The sequence below is a fragment of the Pistacia vera genome, unplaced genomic scaffold (genome assembly GCF_008641045.1).
Source record: "Pistacia vera cultivar Batoury unplaced genomic scaffold, PisVer_v2 Contig502, whole genome shotgun sequence".
NCBI classification, from domain to species: Eukaryota; Viridiplantae; Streptophyta; class Magnoliopsida; order Sapindales; family Anacardiaceae; genus Pistacia; species Pistacia vera.
In genome coordinates this window covers 16,185-28,137 of record NW_022196338.1, presented here as the reverse complement: position 1 = coordinate 28,137, position 11,953 = coordinate 16,185, and the positions used below count along the sequence as shown (strand labels likewise).

The window sequence follows — 11,953 nt, the reverse complement described above, 5'->3', positions numbered from 1 at the left end:
TCTATACTGTAGGTTGATGTACTTCGTCCCACAAAATTCACAAATTTCTTTAAATTTTATGTATAGATATAACAATTTCATTCCTTAAACCCCGATTCATGTTTTCGTATGCTTCCCATATCCGTTAAACTTTACACTCTTGACCTTCTTAATTAAATGTAATTTCTTGAGTAGTAATCAAAGTATCAAACCATCAAAACCAAGTGTTTTATTCCATTATTTTGACATGGTAAAGTAGTAGAACTTTACATGATTTACATAAACCTCTCACACAACCTCATCTATGGAGTTGCACTAGTTGTAGTGAAGTTGAAGTTGCCACAACTAGTCCTCCGAGACAGCAACGAGGAGCTAAACCCAAGCCTCGACTTAGCCAGATCAAACTGCACAAGATTGTCCTGCAACTGATGACTCCCAATAACAATTGAAGCCCTCGGCCGAAACCCTCCATCAACAAATGCTAAACATGTTACCCCGGGTCGTACCTCCACCATCGAGTTTGTTCCACTGATTCTCCACTTCACGTTTTGGTTCTGCAGCACCAGGTCTATGTTCGGCACCTGGGGTCCAATCTTTGAGTAGCTTAGTTTCTTAGTGTCATAACACACTCCAAATGGCGCCACAGGAGTTTTCATCTGTGGTATCCCGGAGAGCTGGCTGGTGAAGAACTTGGTGAAAGATTGATAGATTGAGTGTTCAAGAACTGTAAAAGGCTTTGCTGTACTGAGCTTTGTGCCGCCTGTTCCGGCATGAGGACTGAAAGTTAACAAGGATGTGTCAATCGGGACAGGCTTGTTGTTTATTTCTATTGATGTTACGGGAATGTAGTAATGTCCCTCTTGGCTTATTGTCAAAGGGGTGTAGCTTAACGAACGTGAAACATCAATATTTGGATGCATATAATAAGGCCCGTCTCCAAAGAACATGACACCGTTTGTCGATGATTTTGAAGGAAGACACAAGGCGAATTTTGGTGGGAAGCCGAAGTGTGAGGCAAGTTGAGTCGGTAGAGAGATTGGCGCATGGCCTAGTCCTGCAACTCCTTGAACATTTTTCGGTAAACCTTTCCGCAGAAGTTTGGAAGGTGCACAAGCAAAGAGGAACTGAGGGATAGAAACCAAAGGGCCGGGGTTGGACCCTTTTAAGGATTGAATTGAGAGCACATCTTGAGCAAGCTCGCCCATGGCTGTTTGGCGTGTGATGGGGTTCCTAGCCATGACCCCACATGTGTTGTTGTGGCATCCGGATCTGGCTGCGGAGGCGCAAGTGTGGCAGTAAGAGGTTTGGGCTCTGGCGCATTGAGTGGAGTGGCAAAAGGGGGCGTGGTAGGTTGAAGATAAGTAGTCGTGCTTACAACTAACCCACAGGAATTGGCCATTTAAGTGCACAACAAAGGGGAGTTGTAGTAGAGGAGTTCTCTTGTGGATGTTGGTCACAAAAAGATGTGTTGAGCTATCTTTTTGCAGCGGTAGAACAAGGTTGTTTGGCCTCAAAATTGTTCGGGATTGCGCTGTGAGGATGACCAAAGAGAATATCAAAAAGAAGAGGTGAGGAAAACAAAGAGAAGAAGTCATTTTTCCAGAACCAGGAAAGCTTGGCTAGAGGAAATAGTTTAGACACAACATGCATAATATATAGTTTGTTATCATGTAACCCAATTTAATTTGACTTATATAAACAGATGATGGGACCTTTTTTTTTTTTTGGAATGAGGGTTTCCCTAGATCAAATATGGACGTTTTTGGTGTGCTCATTGTTCATCATAAAGCTTGGAACATATTTGAGTTGGGTTAAGGAAGTTCACATGGAAAATTTGGCTGAGGCAGGCAGAAGATGAGCATCGTAACAAGAGAACAATACATGAGTTGGCGAGGCTGGAGACACTTGGCAATGAGAAGAGCCCTAACTAGACAAGAGGTCATGCAAGAACTGGACCTTAAATGGGCTGGCCTGGGCCCTTAAAGTGGGCTTGGAACCCAAATGGGCACAGCCCATTTGAAGAGGCCAGATCCTCAGATGTGGTCAGATTCAGAGCCGGAAAGTGGAACCAATCACTTTGAAACATCAGAAAGCATGAGGCTCCTGATGATCTGGTTTAAAGTGAACAAATAATTGGAGAACTCAAATGATAGACCATATAAATCTCTTCTTTTGAGAAAGCTACTTGTATACATGCCCACTTTTGTGATTATTCATACTAAGATTTTATGGACTTCCAAAGTAATACCCCAAAAATTATTGACCATAACAACATATAATATGGTAAAAGCTTATTAAATCATTATTAATAACAACAGAGATAAACTGATTGTCACAATATATATTATTTACAAATCCCAACACTTAACCAAATTTAGCATATCATGAAAAGAACATGGTTTATGTGATTAAATTAGTTAAACCAGGTTGTGTAAGTGAAGTATATGTAGTGCTTGTTCCTGTCTGAACTACTGGTTGAGCTTGTGTGTTATGGTTCTGCCATGATCAAGGATCACTGTGGCTCTCATACTATAAAAGTAGAAAATCTCAGTGAACTTCGATCAGTAAATTATCAGAGTGCAGAAAGCTAGAAGAAAAAGCAAGCGATAAAGACAGAAAAACTTCACTCAAACATATATAGTATTCACAAAAAACAATTCATGCACAGAGGGCAGCTAATATATATGCTCAACTAGGGACAAGAAAACTGTAGAACAAGAGAAAATAACTAAAAAAGATAAAAAGATCCCTTATGTTTCGCACAACAGTATAGTAGANACTGTAATCCATTTTAACATTACTAGTTAGAAGATAATCTCTTGATTATATGCAAATATCAGGAAGTTATGTGTTAATAATTGAGTCACTTTGTCTAATGTAAATGATAAAGACGTAAATACGCTGGGCTTAGACCGAGCTTACTTGTAAACTTCTGTATGCTTACTACCTCCTTACATTTTTCTCTAGAGGCTTCTCGGTTTTCACTTAAGGTTAAGGGTCTCCGTTTGATTACTAGGACTTGGATCCATGATGGGATCTTGATTCCCCAGGAAATTCCTTCGATTGGTAAAATTTCTCATGTTTAGTGGGCTATATCTAGCAATATGGATGGTTTCTAGAAGCACTTCTTACGGCTCCACCATCGTTACACTGGCCCCGATAACAGGATTCTTGGCTTTATTTTTCTTGCTTGGAGGAAGCATTACATTCAACAGTTTATTCTCAACACGAGGTTCATTCTGATTTTAAGGATTAACGACCCCACTACATAACTAGAGCAGGTTGTCACCGTGGTTCTTACAAACGATGCCAGTTGTTGATACACGATTTCGTATCAAACGAAAATCTCATAATTTCCCTCTTTGCTTAACTAGAACTTTACAAGAAAGAATAATATAAACCCCAAGGGATTTAGTCTGACAGTTAAGAATGTTTGCTCCCTTCATTGACTTTCTGGTTTAAACTTTAGGGTCACTTATCACAAAATTAATTTGTGACTTACCTGAAATATTGGACTTATAAGGTGTTTGGCATTCCTTTCATATAAGGGAATATTAAAGAATTATAAAAAGATTTTGATAAAATTAAAGAACTATTATCTAATTTAATTCCATTTAATATCTTTTTAATATGATCCCACGATTAATATGAGACTCCACGAATAGTTAGGAAAATCATAAGATAAAAAGTATTCCATTTAGTATATATGCTTAATATATTACCTGCGACATTCGGGATACTACATACACTATATTCCAAGAATTCCCAAGTTCAAATTTATTATATCTAACTGTATAATTACTGAAAGAAAAAAAAAAAAAAAAAAAAAAGACAAATACCTAGAAGGCTAGAACTAAAGATTTTGATTTTAATAAACAACTAAAAATATTTTTTTTAAATATTTTTGAAAAGTTAAAAAATAAAAATACACCCATGGCCATCGGTGGTTATAGATTTGGCTTGGCACATCCTTATATTTATAAAGTTATATCATAAATAAAAGATAGAAACAAATAATTAGTAAATATAAAAAATGGGAAAGTGGAAATAAAATCTGCACCTGATAGGCAAGAAAATCCCTCCAAACATGGAAGTTTTCTCCCATTTAAACTAGGAAATAAATAAAAACAAATAAGGAAAGAAAATGGAAGGAATCCAAGAAAAATCACAATAAATATCCTTAAGATTACTCAAGGTTATCCTAGATAAATTCTTTCCGATTGAGAAAAATTCAAATTCTAAGTGAGTAGGTTGTAGAAGAAGCTTAATGAGGTGGGATGTTACCAACAAAAAAAAATATTAGAAGACACCAAAATTGATTTTGAAATGTCATTAGAGAGATATTAATTATGTATTAATAAATGTATAATATATATTTAAAATTTTAAAAAAAGGAAAAAAGCCCTAAATTCAATCCTTCTATAACTGATACTTGGTATTTTATTTTTATATTTTCTTTAATTGTTTAGATTTGGCCTAGATTTCATAGTTTTTACTCTGATACTGATTTGGCATTAATATTTTTCTTTCAAGATACACTAACTAATTAAGATATTTTCTAATTAATTTACTGTTAATCCCCCCAATATAAATATTGGAATGCTCAAAATATATATCACAATTTCTTTTCTAGTTAGCTGAAGAGTAAAAGAGAAACCATGAATAAGTTTCACATATTCGTCTTCGTCATGCTTCTTCTTGTTATACCTATCGGTAATTTATAATTATTTCACGATTATAGATTTCCATTTGTCATTTCAAGATTATAAATATTTGAAATAATCTTCTACTCAGATTGCTAATGTTGAATTAATTTTCACAGAAATGCAAACAGGAAAGGTTTGCTTGCTGCCAAGGGCATTCAAGGTGGCGAATTGCACTCCCGATTTATGCTTTTCACTGTGTAGACAAGCGTATGGTAATTTAGCAACAAAGGCACTTTGCGGACCAGAGTCTTGTCTTTGCTTTAAAAACTGCTAAATAATAATGTAAAGAGTAATTCTATAAATAATTACTCAACTTTATATTATTATGTTATCTGTTTTATGAATAATATTGAATTTTCAAAATTTCAGATAATTAATTGAGTCAAGAAATGTTAAATGAAAAAGATATATAATTATGAGTTTTACTAAAGCACAATTCCATGACTAAGCTTTACATAATTGTCATGTTCATGCTTGTTCTTTGTTTATCAATTGATTGATAACTATTAATTTCAACATCAATCAGGCATCAATGATGTTGAAACAATCAAGAGAGATGACTATTTGAAACGTGCAGCATTATTCTTATCTATATGATAATTATTTTGTTATTTTATAATTAAAAAATTAAGTGATATTGTAAGTTGTAAAATTAATTATCAAGACATTCTGCATTATAAATAAAAGATTAAGTCCTTAAAATCGTTCGTATGGTATCATTTGGTTTTTGGTCTTATAATAATACTATACTTATGTTATTTGAGTTCCATCATATATATATGTATATAAGTGCCATTTTTTTTTTTAATGAAAACAGTTAATGTGTTAATTTAATATGAAATTTTTGTATCTTCTAATTTTCCTACTAGAATTACTTAGAAAAACAATCAATAAAAGTATGAAACAACTCAAAGTATTTGCCAATTGTAGTGATTATTGGCTTTTTTTAGTGGAATTAAAACTGTTAGAATCTTCTAGATGGTGTTAAACTTCAAGGTTTTTTCAAAACCGATTTCAGCTATAAAATCACATCATTAACTTAATTGCTTTTAATAAAAAAAATACGAAGACAAAATAGTTGGAAGTAACTAGACTATCATATTTCATTGAGATATAATTGGTCGGTGATTTGATTTATGTAGACTGATAGCCTAAATAGAGTCTGATTTAATATTATGGTTTGACAGTCTAATTAAACCTGTTAGATCATGCTAGATGGTGTCAAACTTGATAGTCTAGTATATTCCAACTATTTTGTCTCTGTAATTTTTTTATTAAAAGCAATTAAGTAAGTTATGTGATTTATAGCTAAAATTGTTTTTTGAACAACCTTGAAGTAGAGTTTTGGATATTAATTGATGTAAGTGGTTATGTAGGGAACATTTCTTATTTGAACTTGAAAATAAATGAAACAAATAAGGAAAAAAATAAATAAAATAAAAAACAAAGAATTCAATAAATTCAGATAAATCCTAAAAATTCTTTAGGTTTCATACATCAATTATTTCTAGTTGAGAAAATTTCAATTCCTATGAGTAGCTAAGAAGAAGCTTAATATTAGGTGGATACTTATTTAGCATGTATATCTTTCTCACTGATATACTCATTAATTAGGATATCATCTAACTGGTTATCCCTCAATAAAATAGTAGAATCCCAACATCATATATCACAGATTTCTTTAGTTCAAGAGTTGAAGAGTACATAAAAGAGAAAACATGAATACGTTTCTTATGTTATCATGTTTACGCTAGCGCTTGTTTTTTAATGCCTGTGGGTAAGTACTCAACATGATGATTTTCATTAGGCATCTAGATCATCAGAGTTTCTTCTAAAGTCCATTTTGTTGCCAAATTTTTTTAGCTATATAATTTCACCTTGTACAAGTCTTTATTTAAAAAAAATATGAATAGTATTCTAAATTTTCATTTCACGATTTTCATCTTATTCATATTACGACAATTTTTTTTTTTTTTTTTTTTTTTAGTGACCGGGATTTTCTAAGTCCTTATACGCACATCACTACTATCCCGGACCTTGGAACTACTGGTCGATAAAAGTTTCAGTTGCTACCCTTATTAACAACCGATGAAAGATTAACTCAGGATCTCTTGAGTAATACACCCAAGATTTTTTGTCGAACCACTCCAACCCAGGTTTTGGTTGATAATACTATATCATTATGTACATTACTCATCATTTGCGACATGAATGTCAAATTTAAAATATTACATAGAGGGATATCACCTTATTCTTATTTATACATTAGTTTATATGACTATATACTATCATTGGTTCTGTCTTGCTGGTCTTGTAATAATCCCCTACTCAGAATATTAATGTTGATTTTTATTTTCACAGAATGAAGCACAACACCAACCACGCTTGGCCTGCTGCCACAGCGACCAACTTGCCGAATTGCGATCACCCACGAAATTGCTATGATATGTGAATCCTATTACGGTCAACCTACGTTCCAGCAAAATAAGACACATTTGTGTATCATTGTCTTTGCTCTAGAACATGCTAAATAATGCAAGGGTAGTTTCCTATTAATCCCATATTAAATAGAAAAAGACGGACATGTGGTTATAAGAGTTTGGGCGCCCTCTCTTGGAAAGCTATTTTTCAATGAGAGTTTTCACTCAGCCCATAAAAAACCCATTTTCCAGCCCAATTTCTATCAAACGCCCACGTTCAACTAATCTTATTAATTTGGGATGTGGGTTCCAATCAAATGGTATTAGAGCCAACCTTGCTCGAGCCCATGTTTTGGAAGGGCGACCTCTAAGAGTAGCCGTCCAGAGTGGGCCAACGATGTTTCGAAAGAGCGCTTGGGAAGGGGCACCAAATTGAAGCCATTCAGAGTGTGCCACATGGACGTTAGGCCTCGAAGCGTGGGGGAATGTTGGATCCCACATTGGAAGGAAATGGAGGTATGTGGATTATAAAGGGCTTGGCCACCCTCCTTTGGCAAACCGGTTTTCAGGAAGTTCTATCCAAGCCCACAAAAAGACCACTGCTCAGCCCAATTCCTATCAAAGGCCCACTATCCAACATCTTATTAATTGGGAATGGGTTCTTATCATTTCCCAACTGATGTGGGAGTTGAAACATAAATAAAAGTTTTTTTTTTTTTTTTTTTGAATGAAAATGTTTCTGAAAACATTAAGGAACCAAAAAAAAAAAAAAAAAAAAAAAATTTACGTTAATGTCATGAAACTTGAATAAATTAAAATGATATAAGTTGGTTTTACACTGTGAATGCTTAAAGCTAGAAACAAGGACAGAATTATTAGTGTTTGACAAAATGAGCCCCTCAGCGATATCTGCTAGTTACTTCTGTTGCTGATTTTTATGTATGGGTTTAACTTTCTGTTGGTATTTGATAAGCTGAGTCAAGAATATGGAGTTTTTTTCCAAACTAAATCTATTGTCATAACATTATTTCATTCTGATTCTCCTTTTGTTGTGATCTTTCTTTCTTTTTCTCTGAGATCATAATTTAGATTTTTGCAATCCTCTTAATTATTTGGTATGTTTACACATCTTTGTTTTTCGGAAATGGTAAATAACGAGGGCATACTTGAAGAGAGTTAAAACTGACCAAAACGGACAGGCCCATCTTTTTGGACTACAAGACAATTGTTTACACATTAACGTCATGTGAGAAAGTACATCATTTACGATAAAAAATTGAGATACTATTTGAAACATGTAACATTATTCTTATCTATGATGAATTATTTGTTATTTTATAATTAAAAATTAAGTGATATTGTAAGTTGTAAATTATTGTCAAGACATTCTACGCTAAATAAAAGATTTTAGTCCTTAAATCGTTCCTATAGTATCATTGGTTGTTGGTCTTATACTATCCTATACTTATGTTATTTGAGTTCCATATATATATATATATTTGCCATTTTTTTATGAAACAGTTAATGTGATTAATTTAATATAAATTTTTGTATCTTCTAATATAAGTGTGAGAAAATTTTAGAATACAAGACAAAACGGTTACACTGGGCTACGATAATTAGAATAGAGATAGTGGTTTAAACATTGGGTTTCGGACCCTACTGTATTGGGACTGTAACCATTTTAACATTACTAGTTAGAAGATATCTCTTGATTATATGCAAATATCAGGAATTTATGTGTTAATAATTGAGTCCACTTTTTCTAATGTAATGATAAGACGTAAATACGCTGGCTTAGACCAGCTTACTTGTAAACTTCTGTATGTTACTACTCCTTACATTTTTCTCTAGAGGCTCTCGGTTTTCACTTAAGGTTAAGGTCTCCGTTTGATTACTAGACTTGGATCCATGATGGGATCTTGATTCCCAGAATTCCTTCGTTGGTAAAATTCTCATGTTTTAGTGGGCTATATCTAGCAATATGATGGTTTTCTAGAACACTTCTTACGGCTCCACCATCGTTACAACTGGCCCCATAACAGCGCGGATATTCATAAAAATTTTATACAAAAATTTGTCTTTGACCCATCAATAGTTTCTTTTTCAGTGTGATGTTAACATTTTCAATTAAAAAAAAAAAAGTTTATATTAATTAATTAATTTTTAAAAATTAAAGGAGAAGCAAATATCTGGTTTTATTTTCTAAATAAGGTTTATTAATTTAAAAAAAAAAAAAAAAAAAAAACCTCAAAGTTGCAACAGTTCGCATAACAAATTTACTTGTGTCACCCTCAAATGAGGCAAGGGAAGACACTGAATATAACAATTTGTTAGCTTATGACAATTACATATACAAGAATTCATTAATTAGTAGTTAATTATCTATGATTTTTTTGGACTGAACAGCATAATGCTGCCATGGTGTCCAACAAACATTCCTATCTTTTGTTTTTTCAACTGTCGCTTTAACAAACTAATTAAGACCTTGTAAACGTGTTTCATGCCATTTAGAAATACTTACTTGTATTATGTATAGGGGTGCCGGATCAAGTTAAGATATAATTAATTAACTTGATGAAGAAATGAAATTGAAAATGAAGATTTTGGCTTTTTCCATCGACCCAATTACAGACATGCACGATGTGAAATTCTTACTTGAGGTTTTGGTTGCATGTGATTTCATTTAAGAATAAAAAATACTACGTTTATAATCCAATCTTACAACCCTAATTTGATAACAAAATTGGTAATAATCGTGTTTAGTCAAAATCATTTAGTGTCTTGGGTGTAGTGAAAGTTAATGTGACAGTTGTCAACTCAACTACCACGTTGGGATTGTAAAAAGGTTATGAGATTGGATTGTGAATGTATTATTACTCTTTAAGATAGCTTATTTCAATTTTCAAGTTTTATTTATGTAAGTATTTAGGTTATATCCCTAAATAATTTGTTATCATGAATTTCTATTTACTGCCAGTATTTCTCCAATTTCTGAGCAAGATTCAAGGGAAAAATATATCATTAAACTCATGCATAGAAATTTTCAAACTGATAATTGAACTATCATTTCTATATCATAATACATGTTCAGACTTCAGTGGCCTTTTCTTTCTCATTGTGATAAACGTTTTCTCTTTAATTTTTATAAAATATTAAAAAAAAATTATCGCATGCAATCTGTAACCAACCCAACTCTAAACTTCTTATCCCACTCTCAAACAAATTAAAATAAAAACATGTTATTAATGGAACTTTCACCAAAAAATAAATGGCCTCTTTGACGCCCGAGATGAGTGAAACTTGGTGTAGATTGGAGAAGGCGCCGGTGCAGCACCTGGAGATTGTGTTTGAGGCAGCACATTTATGAAGAGTTTTTGGTTAGCGTTCTCGCAGTGCTTGGCTACGCCACAAATGTACCATTTTCTACCGGGGGTTGCCAGAACAATTTTATCGTTTCCTGATCTCAAAGCCTCGCTTAGTGGTGGCTTACTGCAGTTCTGGAAATCAGTTCCATTCACTCTGAACACGTTGTGAACTCCAACAGGATAGTTGAAAACTACAAAATTTCATCAAACTTCCAATCAGATTAATTCGAGTTCAGTAAAGCTTATCATCATTATAAATTGCTAGAAATTGAGTATTCTTTAGTAGGACATTATGATATCAGAACTATTCTTGATCATCATTGGATTATTATCTGTAAAATATTATTTCAGTATGATTCCGACATAATAGTATGATCCTGACGTAATATCAAATTCTCAACTAAATAATTAAGAGATGTAATTACCAAGTGTATCGCCAACTTGAAAATCCTTGCCTTCTGCCCAAGCTTTGTAATCAAAGTTTATCGTCCATCCTGAATCATCCCCCACAATGAACTCTTTTGCAGAATTGAACTTTGGGACAATGGTGACAATGACCATGAAGACAACAAACACACGACTGAAAGCCATAAGGGTTACAATGTAAATGAAAATTAGAAGAGATACAAAAATTGCGATTCTATTGGAAAAATCTTGATACTTATTACAAGGATACGAAAGGCTATTTATGAAGAGTGTCATGTTTTAGCTTTCAGAAATGAGAAGCAACTGGCCAAGGACGGCATAGCCCAAGAAGTGGAATAGGTCTAGTTTGAATATGGGGAAGAGCCGGCTACATAAAATCTACTATCGACCAAGCTCGGTTATAATTACAAATTTACAATAGCATAAAACACACCTTTCATTATTAATATTGTATAAGAAAAGAAAGTTTCCAAATACCAAACACTAATTAAAACAGAAAATGATAACGGATACAAGTTTTGTACTATATATATAGGGGTTTGAACATATATAGCCAACTTAATAGTCCCACTATCTCAAAATGTACAGCTTTTATTTAAAGTACAAATCTAGTCATAAAATCCAATGACTAACCAATTATATCCTCAATGAAATAATAAATATTATATTACTAATATATAGCGTTAGATTATTTTAGACTTGATAGCCTAAATGGAGTTTGATATTTAATATTATGGTATGATAGTCTAATTAAAACTTGTTAGATCATTCTAGATGGTGTTAAACTTCAAGGGTTTGTTCAAAAACCGATTTCAGCTATAAAATCACATAACTTAACTTAATTGCTTTTAATAAAAAAAATTACGAAGACAAAAATAGTTGGAATGTACTAGACTATCATTATTTCATTGAGGATATAATTGGTCGGTGATTGGATTTTATGTTAGACTTGATAGCCTAAATAGAGTCTGATATTTAATATTATGGTTTGACAGTCTAATTAAAACCTGTTAGATCATGCTAGATGGTGTCAAACTTGATAGTCTAGTATATT

At 33.0% G+C, this 11,953-nt stretch overlaps 2 protein-coding genes across 2 annotated transcripts; both read right to left on the bottom strand.

The window, feature by feature from the left end:
- Positions 1-281: 281 nt before the first annotated feature.
- On the bottom strand, positions 282-1,574 carry LOC116105651 (gamma conglutin 1-like). Its single transcript, XM_031392058.1, has one exon. It carries the CDS (start codon positions 1,572-1,574, stop codon positions 282-284), a length of 1,293 nt encoding a protein of 430 aa, XP_031247918.1.
- An 8,710-nt stretch (positions 1,575-10,284) lies between these two features.
- On the bottom strand, positions 10,285-11,112 carry LOC116105650 (stellacyanin-like). Its single transcript, XM_031392057.1, has 2 exons — positions 10,899-11,112; positions 10,285-10,664 (listed from the first exon to the last, which is right to left on the bottom strand). The coding sequence occupies exons 1-2, from the start codon at positions 11,062-11,064 to the stop codon at positions 10,363-10,365; spliced, it is 468 nt and encodes a 155-aa protein (XP_031247917.1). The 5' UTR covers positions 11,065-11,112; the 3' UTR covers positions 10,285-10,362.
- Positions 11,113-11,953: the final 841 nt, after the last annotated feature.